At 40.3% G+C, this 15,055-nt stretch overlaps 1 protein-coding gene across 1 annotated transcript; it reads right to left on the bottom strand.

Moving 5' to 3' along the window:
* Nucleotides 1-674: 674 nt before the first annotated feature.
* On the bottom strand, nt 675-14,725 carry UPP1 (uridine phosphorylase 1). Its single transcript, XM_086742027.1, has 8 exons — nt 14,633-14,725; nt 12,190-12,254; nt 9,662-9,779; nt 9,003-9,161; nt 5,111-5,225; nt 4,468-4,677; nt 2,831-2,977; nt 675-1,348 (listed from the first exon to the last, which is right to left on the bottom strand). The coding sequence occupies exons 2-8, from the start codon at nt 12,240-12,242 to the stop codon at nt 1,209-1,211; spliced, it is 942 nt and encodes a 313-aa protein (XP_086598153.1). The 5' UTR covers nt 12,243-12,254; nt 14,633-14,725; the 3' UTR covers nt 675-1,208.
* Nucleotides 14,726-15,055: the final 330 nt, after the last annotated feature.

Below are 15,055 nucleotides of genomic sequence, written 5' to 3'. Positions count from 1 at the left end.
TGCTTGTTAACAAGGTGTTGGAGACTACAATACTCAAAAATAAAATCTCTTTTAGCTGGATCAGTGACAGCTGAGAGTTTGTTCAGACCCTTCGAACTTGTGACTTCTCCTAGGACTGGACCATCCACTGCAGTAGAAAAAGAGATAAATGCATTTATCTTTAGCTGACCACATATTTATATGCCAACCATAGCAAAGCAGCAATGAGTATGATTTATAAAAGAAACAAACACTAGACCAGTGGTAGTGCTAAAAAATGCAGAAATGGTTTTGATGGCATATACAGTCCATAGATATTCTCCTGTTCTTCAGGAGAACTGGGAACCATTGCAACAGTGAGTGTTATGTCCTGAAGACATGGAGATGAAAAACAATTTAAAAAGAAGCAAAGTAAAAGGAAAAAAAAAATAACTATCATAATGCAGTCCTGTGAACATACTGTGCATCTCCTGAATGCCTTTGGTTCCTCTTTGGTAAGCAGGAGCTTTGATTCAGCAAAAGATTTCAAGTTCTTCAATGCAAAATTACTCAATGCATAAATGTTTCCTGGGTATTGATTCAATTGTATAGTTAAAATGGGATATGAAAGACCTTGTTGGATCAATATCTAGGAAGTACAGATATTCAACAGTTCAGTGTCGAGTCCTTGATTCTTAGAGAATTCAGTCCCACACTTTGCAATTTCATGAAATTTTAATATATGAAAATAGTATTGTTTATTCGTTAAAGTTTGCAAAAAACAAACTGCATTCGCTTTACATTTTCTTTACAAGTGAAGCAACAAAGACAATTATAATTTATACAATTTTTTAAAACAATGAGAAAGGGATTACCATTCTTAAGTTAATTTTAATTTGGTGGTTTGCAAGTACTTGACAATAAAGTTTGATTTTCTTCCTAGTTTTTATTTTACAATAGGGATAAATAAAGCTTTTTTATAAATTATAGCAGGCTTGTCCTTCACAACAGATCCACTTTCCAATGCACAGAAAAGTGCAATGCATAACTAAGAAAAACTCAACTGAAGTCCATTCAGCACATTCAGTTCCCAAAGCACAGTGACATAAATGATTAACTTCCGCAACACATGGAATGCTGTGAGCTATTCTGAAGAAAAAGACCTTTAGTGCCCTGAAGTCCATGACCATGAATGACCATGACTTCAGCTGTGCAAAAGCCTTCTGCTTCCATAAACAAAGATGGATATTTCATACTTTCCCAAGACTTTTCTTAATGAAATACCCCACTAACTTCTGTGGTCTCTGCTGATACTCCACAAGTACATCATGTGAGCTACTAATCTGATCCTCTTCAAGCCGATTCAGAAGATTGACACACACTACGGCAGCTAGAAATTAAAAAACAGCATTAGTTAGGAATAACTTTCTGAAACTTCTACAGTCCAAAATCATAAACATTTGAATGAACAGCTAGAAAATTAGACATATGAAAGAAAACAAACCTCCAAAAAAACCAGTGCACATTACCATAAGATGCTAGGGGACTGGCATGCTGTGGATGATATAAAAAAGTTACAAATAGTTTAAGACAACTGACTGCTACAATAATAAAGCAAGTGTCAGGCAGCTGCACATACTTATTGTTATACCATGATTCTTATGTTTTTCTGCATAGGAATTATATTTTACAAGCCCAGAACTTGACTGGTGGGAATTGATCAGAGACACTGTTCTCGCAGATGTAGGTACAGCCCTCTGCTATCTACCTTATCCCCTACTCAGATCCCTGTGCTGTAAATACCATCCCTCGGGAACCAGCAGATGAGCTGCTTTGACATTCACTGATGGTGAGCACAGCAAGTACATGAGGATCTTGTGGATCATCTCAGGCATATCTGCTGCCTTTTGGTAATCACAGCCCCAAAGGTAAAATCCCTCCTTTCACTCAAGCTGAGCTCTACCATCACCCTTCTGTATCTGGGGTTTCTGCTGGTGCCAATTTGCAGAGCACAAGCAGTAAGACACATTACAGACCTATACGGTACAGACAGCAAAAAGGACCAGGTTCCCTAGTGGCTCAGGGATAGCACGAGTTGGGTTTTTAATCATTCTCAAGTCACTAAGAACTAGGGATGTTTGATATAATTGTTGGCATTTTTGCTTATTTTTCTTCATTTTATCTTCCTTGATTTTAAGGAAGTTTGAGAAACATCAGTGTTTTACATTGGCAAATTTCTTGCCAAAGAAACTGAGACACTACAGTTAACATGGTAAGTAGAAAGGCACTGTATTAGATTATTCGTAATTGCTTATTTTTTTCCTAATCTTTACAGAAAATCAGTTAGCTTCTGTAAAAAAATTTAAAACTCATTTTATGATTACAAAGGATTTATTCATGATGTTACTAAAAATCTTTAACTGTTTAAGAATTAAAGCCACATGTCTACACAAAATACTTCTATTTTCAATTTGATAAGAAAGTATAGAAAGTTATTATAGTTTTATGCATACGAGAATCACCTGATTGATTAAATTAACCAGTTGCTTCCTGTCAAACTTCAAAAACTAACTGAAGAAAATAAATGAATGCTACAGGGTAATTAGGTACTTTAATAATTTATGTGTTTGCCATGGGCTGGAATAGCAAATGACAGAACTAAACTGTATAAGAACTATGTGAGGAAGTTTGCCTAAGTTTTGAGTAGATATGACACAAATCAAACAATCATAGCAACAGAAATATAACAAGAACTAGGGTTTTTTTTAATATTCAGAAGGTATCTTAACACCTCATTTGCAATTTTTACCACAAACCCCCTGCAATGCAGAAAATTTCCTACAGCTTAAATAAAGTGACTAAGTTAGTTTACCTTTGACACCACTGAGATTACACATTGCAGCAAATACAGAAGACTCCATCTCTATGTTTCTAACGCCAGAATCGTACGCTTCCTTCAAATACAGCAGTTTCTCTTCTTCACTATATAAGCAGATTGCACCATCCAACCTGCCCTGTCCTACAAAGTAATTTTGTAGAAATTTTCAGTGATGAACTCACACAACAAATGCAGTTTCTAAAACACCTAATTATCGTAGTTTCCCCTCAGCGTGTCCAGCTTTTACTACTACTCTTTAAATGTGCAAGAGAAATAGGACAAAGTGGTTTTTAGCTATTGCTAGAGAGCTTCTACATATTATTTGTATTATTTTATAATGTGAATCACAGCAGTTTAATTGGTCTTCTCCAGTTTAAATTCTCAAATTTATAAGCAGGAAAATGTAAGCAGTAGTTTTCTGCATGTGGGGTATGCATCAAAATTCAGCAACAAACTTGAAGCTGTATGGAAGTGCTGCATTTTTCTATGTTTAATTGTCTAAAAGAACTGCCAGGCTTGAAAATGCCTCCCTGATGCTACTTTGAAGGATTAACATTTTATTACTTACAGACTCCCTAAGGTAAGAGACGAAGAGTCTCTAAAGCTAACTAGCTAATACTTTACCATTTTTTGAGAAAATCAGTTTATTCAAATTATTCAAGACTAACAGCTACAGATAAAACAGCAGCAGTACAGTACAGTAAAGTTACATTACACAGTGTTTTACTCAGTTGTTTTATGTTTTCAGGAGATGTACTCTGAAATTAATGCTCTTGAGCCTGTTCTTAGTTTTTGCTGTATGAGCTGAAAATATTCCTGACACTTTTTTTAAGTGCAGCTTGCACCTGTGATGGGAGTCTGAGGAGATACACGAACTGACAGTGTCTGCCTTGGACAAAGTTTGAACACTGTTATGAAGACCATGTGTTCCAGTGCGCATTGCACCCTTTGTTACCAATCCAGTAACAGTTAGGGAACGTAGTATTAGGTGCCAGGTACATTCTGTTCTTGCAAGATTTGAAAGATGTTTGTAAATAGACTTGGGAGATCAGAAAAGCACCTGACTGTCTATACATTTATGCAAAGTAAGCATTGGAGGTTTGCCTCTCCTACATAGCAGCACTGACACAACTCAGCAAAACACTGTCTTCTGTTGTCTGATCAATGCTTTGCTCAATATGTGCATGGGAAATAAGTTCCAACACTTCTTTTAGAAAATATTTACTTTAGACACTTTAACCAGTGCAAAAAACAAACAAACAAACAAAAATGAAAAGAGACAACAATAATTCTCAATCCTTTAGGATGCCTCAGTAAATCACAGAAATTTTGTGATAAACGTGCCTAACTGGCAAGTATGTGAAAAGCGTATAGTAGATTATATGCATTTCAGAGGATCTATTAGAACTGAAGGGAAATAAACCTCCACAAAATTAAAAGTTCGATACAGCAAACTGCTAAGCACAAGGCATGATTTTACATATTTAAAAAATAAGTTAGCTATGGTTAACAAGACAACTCAAAGTAGGGAATGAGTTATTTTCAGTGAACTGAAACCTTAATGTTAAAATATTAGTCAATATTTATCTTTTGCTGCTTACCAACTTCTACTAGTCTGTTGCCAGCCTTACCTTCATAGAAATCCAAAGTGCACATAGTGTTTCCGATGACTGTATTGAATTGATTGATTTCTTTGCTGCACTGCATCAGTTCCTGAGCTAGCTGTTCATCTAGGTTTGTGCTGCGAATTACAGTCTTTCCCAGAATAACTTGTTCAAACTGAGGTTTGAAGGTGGCATCTACAGATTGCCTAGTTATAACCACTGAGCCTGGCTCCAGACCTGCAGTAAAAAGAAACATAGCTTCACAATGTAGTTAATGCTTGTTTCTGCACACATACAACTTAACCCAATCCTGCTTCTTTTAAAGGTGGCAATTTTGCCCCTGAATTCATGAAGAGAATTTTTTTTGTGCATACCTATCTGCTTCAATTTATTATCATAAATAATTTCTGAAAGAATAAAATTTTTCCTTTTTCACTATATGTTCTTTCTTATCTCATACTTTTATTACAAGACAGGAATGTCCTTCTCCTCACATTGTCAGATCTCTTAAGTGCATTTTCTCTATCCAGAGGCAGATATTACCTTTTTGTTCAAAATTACGGAAGCAAACTGAGTCATCTCCTGTGGAAAACTTACTTAGGATAGATGCTTTACTCTCTTACAAAGATGCTTTAGTTTGAAGAAAAAAAGAAATCAAGAGGGGAAATACCTATTCCACCAGAGGTGCCAATGCGAATAATGGTTATGTTGGAACACTTGGCATGATACAACAGTTTGATCAGCTCGTGCAACATGATTGAAATAGAAGGAATGCCCATACCATGCTGAAATGAAAGCAGAAATTTATATTTGACATTCACCTAGACAAAGCAAAATACATACAGGAGCTGCACAATATCTCCTTCCAGATATTTCTTTCCAAATACCACATAACTCAGTCCTGCAAAAATCCTAACCTATGGGCCTACTGAAAGGCTACTGCAGGTAAACAGAAAGACTCCCACTGGCTTTAGTAGAGTATGGAGGAAGTACAGTACTTCTAAAAATCAATAATTATAAAATATTTACATTCTCAAAAGTATAAGCAGTGTCCTCTCCTAACAGTTGACAAACACATTCCTGACAGAACTTTTCTTAAACACAAGATACTCTGATATTTTAGCAACCTGAAGTGCTAGTGAATAGTTAAGCTAATTTTTTTCAGAACATCGACATTGTGGTTTGGTCACAAAGCTCAGCAAATGTAAATCCACCTTACCTTGCATGATAATGCAATAATTACAACTCAAAAGAAAGGGTGTAGAATGATACTACAGTAATGCAGCTGCAATTCAAGTATGTAATCATATCTACAAATTAAAGGTATTGTGCTGGTTTTGGCTGGGGTAGAGTTAAGTTTCTGTGTAGCAGCTAGTATGGGGCTACGTTTTGGATTTGTGCTGGAAATAGTGTTGGTAACACAGGGATGTTTTAGTTACTGCTGAGGAGTGCTAACACAGTGTCAAGGCCTTTTCTGCTTCTCACACCATCCCACCACCAAGTAGGCTGCATAAAAAGTTGAGAGGGGACACAGCTGGGACAGCTGACCTCAACTGACCAAAGGGACATTCCAAGCCATATGATGTCATGCTCAGCAATAAAACTAGAGGGAAGTTTGACCAGGGGACTGCTGCTCGGGGACTGGCTGTGCATCAGTCGGATGGTGGTGAGCAATTTTTTTCATTTGCATCACTTGTCTTTCTTGGATTTTACTTCTCCTTCTTTGTTATTTTCCTTTTCATTACAATTTCTTATTGTTGTTGTTATTATTTCAATGATTAAACTGTTCTTATCTCAACCCACGAGTTTTCTCACTTCTGCCCTTCCAATTCTCTTCCCCTCACCCTGCTGGGGAGGAGTGAGCAAGCGGCTGTGTGGTGCTTAGTTGCTAGCTGGGGTTAAACCACAACAGTCCTTTTGGCACCCAACGTGAGGCTCAAAGGGTTTGACATAATAACAGATTGATCACAGCATGTTGAAAGGATTTGTATCTGTTAACAGTCGCAGGTCATTATATTGATTCATTTGTTCTTGATATTAGTTTATCTAATCTGTGCCATACTCTTTTTTTTTTTTTTTTTTTTTTGCTGTATGTGTTAAAGATTGGTGTTGGCTTTTGCAGTTTGCTGTGCTCTGTAGTGACTAGTGATGTTTTGCCTGGGAGATTTGATATTAAAACACTGACCCTGAGCTTAATCTGGTGTTTGGACTCTGTACTGATGCCATTACTGTACTTCAGGTACCATCTTATGGAGACAATTAACAATTATACTTCCTCCTCTGAGAGGTTTTTTTTTTTTTGTGGAGGAAATACAGAAGAGGCAGCCTATTCTGCAGCAGAGCAGCCCCAAGAACAGGAAGAGACTGCAATTATAAATGAGACAGAAACCACTCAATCCCTATCCCTAAGTGAGCTACGAGATATGCGATAAGATTATAGCTGTCAACCAGGTGAGCTAAGTCTCAGCTGGTTACTCCAATGCGGGGATATTGGGGCCAGCAGTCAGGAATTAGAGGGTAAGGAAGCCCAACAAGTAGGATCCCTGGCTAAGGATAAGGCCATTGACAAAGGGATTGGAAAAAAGACAGGAGTCCTCAGTCTTTGGTGGCAACTTCTGTCAAGTGTGAAGGACAGGTAGCCCTTCAAGGAAGAACCTGCAAATTCCCAAAGCAAAGGGACCAACATTGAGGGTGGTATCCAGTATCTGAGGAAATCAGCCATGTTGGACATGATCTATAACAACATGGGTGACAACCAGGCATCCAGAGACCCAGATTAAATCCAATGCATACAGTCCACAGGGCGAAGGTTTGTACAAAATGCACTGATGTCATACACCCACACTCTGGCAATAATGAGCTGGACAAAGAAGCACCAACTATAGATGAATTGGACAGACAACTCCGAGAATACAAAGATAATCTTGTTTCCTCCTGAGCCCCGGGTCTCAGCTGTGGACAGACTGACCCAAAAAATGTCCAGAATCCATCTGTATTTGAGTGGTAGGATGATCCCAAGAACTGTCTGTGTTGGAGGCTAAGGTAAGCCTAACTGGGAATGGGTGCACTTGGTGGGTAGTACTGAAAGAATGGGAGAGTCCAATACATACCTCAACATGATTTAATCCTAGGCAAAAATAATCCATTATTTGAGTTGCATGTTATGCAAATTACTATAGCAGGAACCCTTTGGTGCTAGCCACGCTAGGAGCAATGGGAGGAGTTCATTGCCATGTTAAACCCTATAACTAGACCCAAAGGGACCAGGGTGGAGACTGTAATGGAAACACCTTTAAATTGTTGTAACCCACTATTTGAGTTACATATTATAGGAATTACTATAGCAGGAACCTAAACCAGTGGAGGACAAGCCTTACAAGCAGCAGTGCAAGTGCAGCAATGACCCAGCCTGAGCTAGCTTTGGTGACCAGTAACTCCATGCAAGACACCACCTCTCCTGTCCTCAGTGACCTCCATAATATACGGAGCCCAACATCGTGGACTATATTAACTCAATGCACATTTTGTGGACATTTATGGACATTTTACAGGCATTTCACTGGGGTAGTCCATAGACCAGGGGAATGATATCTGTGTATTGTATCACAGGATGCAAAGGGTAATGGTGGGTTATGAGAATGTATTCGATAGTGTGGTACCTGAACATGACATAAATGGTGTGGAATAAGGGGTGGAGAATGCACTGGTTTTGGCTGGGGTAGAATTAATTTTCTTCATAGTAGCTAGTATGGGACTATGTTTTGGATTTGTGCTGGAAATAGTGTTGATAATACAGGGATGTCTCAGTTACTACTGAGCAGTGCTTACACAGAGTCAAGGCCTTTTCTGCTTCTCACACCACTCCATTTTATTTCTCTCTGTTATTTTCCTTTTTGTTACAATTTATTATTATAATTATTGTTATTGCTTTATTTCAATTATTAAAATGTTATCTCAACCCACGAGATTTCTCACTTTTGCCCTTCCAATTTTCTATCCCCTACCCTCCTGCAGGGGGGAGTGAGCGAGCAGCTGTATGGTGCTTAACTCCCAGCTGGGGTTAAACCATGACATGTATGAAGTTTTAAAATGCACACATGAGTTAGCAGCACAAGTCCCACAGAATCTACTCTTAAGCTATGTTAGCACATTTGACAATGCCACTGCAGATACATAGCTCTGGATGTGATAAAGCCATTTTTTCCAATACCCCACATGCATCAAGTGACCTTTTTTCACCATTATTCAGGATAAAGAATAGAGACAAGGCAAGAGTAACTCTGCTCAAAAAATTTTAAGGCCATTCCTGCAACACCTCAGTGCTACATTGAGGAAAAAGGAGGCAGGAAAGGAATGAAAGCCTCAGACATCTGCCCTTTTATAAGAAAGAGCTAAAAAGGAATTCTGAATTAGCTGACTGCACTATTTTGAGCATGGCTGATAAAAACTAAAAAAAATCTAACTCCATCTATTAAGTATTTAAAAGAAATGTGCATTCATATTTTCTACTTTGAACAGCATCACTGAACTGTGTCCCGTATCTGATTAAGTGAGGTACTTACGCTGACTGACAAAACAGGTCCCACTTTGTACATTGCATAGCGGTCAGTTCCTGCACAGATGTTAGGATAGTCACAACCAGGGCTCCCAAGCCCCAGTTCTTCAGCTATGTAGGCAATAAAAGCTTTCATCCGTGAAGGACTTCCTCCAACACATACAAACTGGGGCGGACAGTATTCAACAAAACAAAATCAATTGCATGAATCAGTGTATTAAAGAATGTACAAAGATCAGCATGAGGATGCAAACACCTTCATGTAATACAAAGCTATTCCCAGATATGATTTTTCTCATAATCATTCTAAAAGGCTATGAAGAAAAATTATGGGGAGAAAAGAAAACCCTTCTATATAGCACTCAAATGCCTTCATCCTAACTACTAAAAGACAAATATTGGCTTGAAGGCCCGCCCAAAAGGGAGTTCTACCCAAATAGAGACTGTAGCATTTGCCTTTTTACTGGATGAAAAGAGACAGTCAGAAACAATTATCCCCAATTTTGCCTGATATTGAAAGTGACAAGAACCCACAAAATCTCATCCCCTTTCCATTCATTCCGCAATCAGTGGTATGCTGACGCTTTTAGTCCTATTTTGAAGACAGCTAAACTTCCAGCTTCTGCAGAAAAGCTGGGACTTGCTGAATGAATTGAAGCATCTTACCTTTACATCTCCAAACAACGCCGGAAAATCATGGGTACCAGTCCCAAGAGCAAAATGGTACAGGATGTCTTCTTTCATTTTCTCCAGGTGAGGGTTGCAGAGACAGATAAAATTCTCTCTGCCAGGACAACAGCATTGTGAAACGTATAGAGTATATACAAACCCCTACATTTAACAGATGCTAATTTTGCAAAGTCAAGCAGTACAAATTGGGAAATGCCACACCTAAGCATGCCTGCACTACCTTATTTTGGTTCCTCATGTATTAGGTTAAGGAAATTCTAAATTTCATGACCATTTTATGTCTCGTAATAAATCACACACGATATTTAACATTCCATTCATTGTGCGCGATGAAATTGCTGAAGAAAAGCCCAGACGGTAGGATGAAGAACTAGGAAATGACAAGGCAAGGAGGGAACTGAACTACTTAGCATGTGCGAACGCCTTCATGGAAAATTTGGTAGTGGACTAACTAAGCGAGCTGCATGATTCATAAAATGTCTGCTTTCTGTGCTTGATGTTTTATGTTCAATTGAAACAGGTAAAAAAACTAGTCAATAATCACAAGCTTAAGCAAAATACTGGCCAATACTTCAAAGTAGTTTCTGAGAAATTAAATCAAGCAATAAATATCTCCCAGACACAAGAAGATGACTTAATAACTTAATGAAGGGTCACTGCAGTCACAGCATGGCTCAGCAAATTCAAGCTGCTTTGTCAGAGAAGAAAAACAAAAGAGTTTGCCTGGAGTTTATGCAAAAAAAAATTGTTAAGACTCTGCAGGAACAACTCTGAAGCCTAAATATAGGCATTTAGTGCTATATTAGATGTTTTAGGTTATCCTGTCTGTCTTCTAATGCCTCTCCAGAAGGGCAGTGCTTTTCTGTAGGTCTTGTCTTGTCAATCCTGTGTAGGATGTACTGGTTACCTTAAGAAGTCCAAAGCAGCCTAGATTCCCATACTGAGGTCACTGAATGCTCCTCGGAAAGCAAAGAAAATAGTTACAACCTCAATATTCCGAGAATAACAATTGTTTCTGTTCTTGAAATTCTCTCTCCAGTGTCACTAACTATCCAGCAGCAGCTGCACAATCAAAGAAAGAGGTATCACCCCAATCCACCTACTGGTTCCTGGCCACCACAGACTACCACCTTCAGCAACTGAAAAAGAAGCCCAACAAAGCGGGTGGTTCATTCGCCCCTTCAGCAGTTCCTTTCCATCTCCCACGTGCCCCATTTGCCTCTCTTCATATAAATCCCGCCTGAGGTGGAAACAAAGGCTTTGGTTGCCCTTGTTCTTCCATTCCAGAGACCTGTTTGACTCTGGGAGAAATAAAGAGCACATTTATGGCTCTTCAGAAAGGCGCAGACAGCCCAAGAGTTTGTCGGCTCTTTTGAGCAGAATTCACAGGCTGCCTCCTCTGAATTATTCCTGTTTGGTTTTGTGGAACTCTCTACCCATATTTAATGCATCACTTACTAATGCAGATCAAATAGCCGGCTGTGCTGATGTTTATTGGAGTGGCTTTTACATACAAATAGGATATGATTTGAAATCACTTTACAACTTGTTCTCAGGCAACCAAAAAATATTTCCTTCTTTATGAGAATACCAGCAATAAAAGCTCCTCTCCAGGAAATAAACTGGGAAAAGGTGAGGCCTCTGTTAAATGTACAGAGAAATTCATGTGGTATGTGCCAACAGCACTGTCCTCATGCCTGGCCTAAAAACAGCTTCCTGCCTCAGCAGTGTCTGTATTTCACCTTTTTCCATCTCATGCCCTAGCAGCAACATTCTTCAACCCACCACCTCACTGCAGTTAGGGGCTGTCACTAACTTGTACTGGTTATCTGTCCATCCAGATCTAATTGCAGACTTGGACCCTGGGGTAAAATGAGCAATAAAAGTAAGCATATTACTATGTGTACATGGGATCTATGCCATGGATTTACAGGAGAGGCAAAGTTTGCCTGATAAAAATCTGTGGCCTATAACTCTCAGAAGCAGACAATTTAATCCCCTCATACGGTTGTAAAGCACCTACAACTTCTAGGGGGTTTAAATAAATCATTAGTTTCTGAGAGCTAAACATACATGTATGGTTTTACTAAAATAAGCTTAAAATAAGGATTAGAGAGACAGATTGGAATATTTGTTCAAGCTCTTGAAGCAGGTAGGTCTGGCCATATGCAACAGCCAAAGTCAACATTTCAACAGCTCATTGGATTTTTTTTTTTTAAAAAAAAAAAACAAACAATAAAAACATCACCTATGCCTGGAAAAATTCACTGTTGTGATATATGAAACTGGCTAGCCAGTAAAACCCTCTGCACAGGTGTGGTTAAAGCAGATAAAGACTCTGTTTGTCAAAACAGCTTTTACAAGATACTTAATGTTATAATCAATATTTATATCATAAACTTTATCTTAAACTAAATGAGTTTAAGGATTTATCTCAAACTAAATAAGTTTGAGGAAGAAGGTAAGTGTAAACTTGGACAAGATAATTCATTTCTGAATCTTACTTTGAAGACTGTTCATCATCAGTTTTCTTCTCATTTGAGACACCAGGAGCCATCTATGCTTATACCTAGAATCATATTTTGAAAATTAGATATAAATGCATCAGAATAATCCCATCTGTAAAGACAGCATCATTAGCAGTGAGAGAAACCTTCTATATAGATGATACTATAATGAATATTAAACCCCCAAAATAATCCAGCCACTCTAAAGCTTTTATAACTGTAGGAAAATTAGCATCTCCAATTTTTCACAGCCGAGCATCACTGCTTTCAAGCCACTGAAGCCTAAACTAATCCCTTGCTAATGTAACCCCCACCTCACTACTATTTCTGTTCTGTGGTATAAGCAACACCTTGCTCACGGGCCAGAGAGAGGCAAGTCTCACAGCCAACTAACTAATCCTCTTTCTTCTACACCTCCCACGGCGACAGTGACTGCTGAACTAGCTTTAGCCCCCTTTCACCTCTGGCTCCTGAAGGTCTCCAAAGCTCATCTCTGTCATATGCCTGAAACCTGAGCCCAGGAAGCATGTTACTCATAACATCCTCTTCATTAAACTCCTCCTACTGACCTTAAGAGCATTTCTATCTGCCCCAGCCTAAGGGTGAGGAAGACTAAACCAAAACATGACTCCAAGAAGTCACAGCACTCTAGTTTATCATCCATCTTGAGTATCTTTTTTCCTAATGCATTACCCTAACCTATACCAAAAACCTTCTCCTTTCTGCATTCTCCTTTTTATTTAAATAGACAAATGTATCACTGAGGCTTCGGTGCTGATACAATGACAGAATTATAATTATAGAACGATTAACTTATTGTTTTCAGAGCTGACTAAGGCTATGTGCCAAAGTTGGTACTTTCTGGGAAAGGCCTTACAGGAAGTACTGAATCACTAGGTTTTGCTCTACCCTCCCTTACAAAGGGCCTGACAGCACATAAATTATAACAGAGACTGGATTGTAATCCTTAAAAACCCCAGGATTACAGTACAAGGAAACAGAAAGAAATCAATCCTGCAACAGGATTACCCGATATGTGAATTTTAAAAGAACTGAAGAGCCAAACAAAATAAACCTGAAGTCTGCCTGTTAAAAGCCACTGAATAATGGCAATGTATTAAAATTTATAAGGACAATTAGTTTTCTTCATTTAAAATACTCACCTTTATGAAATAGACCTAAACTTCACATGTACATGTACTAGATACGCTAAATGTATACTAGAATCTATGCTCAGGGAGGTAAAGTATAAAAGTCACATTTGGAATCAATGATGCATCCTTACGGCTGTATGATTAGTGTCAGTTACTACAGGGTATTGCTATTACATCTCGTACATTACGGGAAAAACGCGTAATTGGTTCCAAGAAGACTGCAGTGCCATTAGTCTTAATAACAAGGGGTTGGAAGATAAGAAGAAGAAAGAGCAAAGTGATTTTTATGTACCTAGAAGACAAACGGCTGCAAATAAACCAAGGATATTCACTCAGCTGCTGTTCACAGTATTAAGCAGCCATGTGATTTTTAATAGTGTTCTTGGTTCTGTGAGCCCCTAAGTAACGATGTACTTCCAAAAACCGAGAACAAAGTTCTGACAGTCCAAAGGTCCTGAATACCCTCTCTCTCCAACAGCGCCCAACAGGAGATGTCTTGGCAGGAACGGAAGAAAGGAGCGAGCAGAAAGCAGCTTTCCCATGGCAGACCCTTCCGGCAACCAGGTGGTAGCTGACAGGCAGCCAGTTAACAGAAAGCCACGAAATCCTAACACTGTCTAGACAAATGGAAATTTTTACAGCCTCATCAAAAGTTTCGGCAGTCTTCCTCAGCCAAAGCTAAAAGTGATGTTCAAGAGTAATGCGCTCCTAGGAGAACTCAGCTGAAGAAAGGGCACAGCTCGCTTTAACCTGTCTGCAAATCCTCTGACAGATGTTTTAAAACCATGCAGAATCTATTATTATCATTACTATTTCCCTTTTTTTCACCTTCTTTTTTTTTTAAGAAAAAAAAAAAGCAAAACCTCAGTTAACAGTATCTTTAAGGAAAAACTCTAGTTTGGTGTTGATCCACCATTAGAGAGACCGAAGTCATCGCCGAACCGACTTTTATGCCCTGGCTTCCCGCTTCCCACCGCACAGGCGGTGACAGCCCACTCACCACCACGGCCAGGCCATCTCCTCCGCTCCCCACACGCCGGCGCCGGCGGCGGCGGCTCCCGCAGGGGCCGGCACCCCCTACCCACCCACCCGGCCAGACCACGGCGCCCGTGGCTCCTCGTTCCCCCAGCCGCCGGCGGAGACGTTTCCGTCGCTCCCCGCCCCACACCCCGCAGAGGTTTCGCCGCCCGGGAACCCGGGGTGCCGCTGCCGGGAGGGCCGCAGGGCTTCGCTCCCGCCTGGGCCCTGCGGGGGCTGGGCTGGGCTGGGCTGGGCTGGGCTCTCACCTGCGGCGGCGGGAACGGCCGTTGGGAACCGCGGAAGAACTCTCGCTGCACCCGGCCGGGCTGCGGGAGGTACCGGCACAGCCGCCTCCCGCCTGAGGCGGCCGGGCACCGCCCCGCCCCGGGCGGGGGCCGGAGCACCGGGCGCGGTTAACTCCTGCTGCGCCGGCGGCCCGGTGAGGGTGGGGGGTGCCGGTAAGGCTTGCGGAGCCGGCTGCATGGCGGCGAGCGGGGAGCGGTGAGGGGCGGGCGGCGTTGCGGGAGGGAAGGGAGAGCAACGGGCCGCCCGCCGCCCCTCTGGGGGCTCGACCTCGAGGCTACGCGTTTTTAAGATAATCTTGCAATGTGTGTATGTATATCTTTATATAAAATATGTGTATAAGTGCGTGTCGGCACCCTGAGGAGTGCAGAGTCGGGTTAGGCTGT

This window comes from Chlamydotis macqueenii, chromosome 2, assembly GCF_036417535.1.
Source record: "Chlamydotis macqueenii isolate bChlMac1 chromosome 2, bChlMac1.mat, whole genome shotgun sequence".
Lineage (NCBI taxonomy): Eukaryota > Metazoa > Chordata > Aves > Otidiformes > Otididae > Chlamydotis > Chlamydotis macqueenii.
Note: the sequence above shows the minus strand (reverse complement) of the source record. Positions and strands in the feature narration are given on the sequence as shown.

Coding starts and splice junctions, on each gene's coding strand:
- UPP1 (XM_086742027.1), bottom strand. CDS start 12,242: ATGGCTCCTGGTGTCTCAAATGAGAAGAAAACTGATGATGAACAGTCT. Junction 9,162..9,661: donor CGTTGTTTGGAGATGTAAAG/GTAAGATGCTTC, acceptor TGTCCGCCCCAG/TTTGTATGTGTTGGAGGAAG. Junction 1,349..2,830: donor TAATCTCAGTGGTGTCAAAG/GTAAACTAACTT, acceptor TTTAATTTCTAG/CTGCCGTAGTGTGTGTCAAT.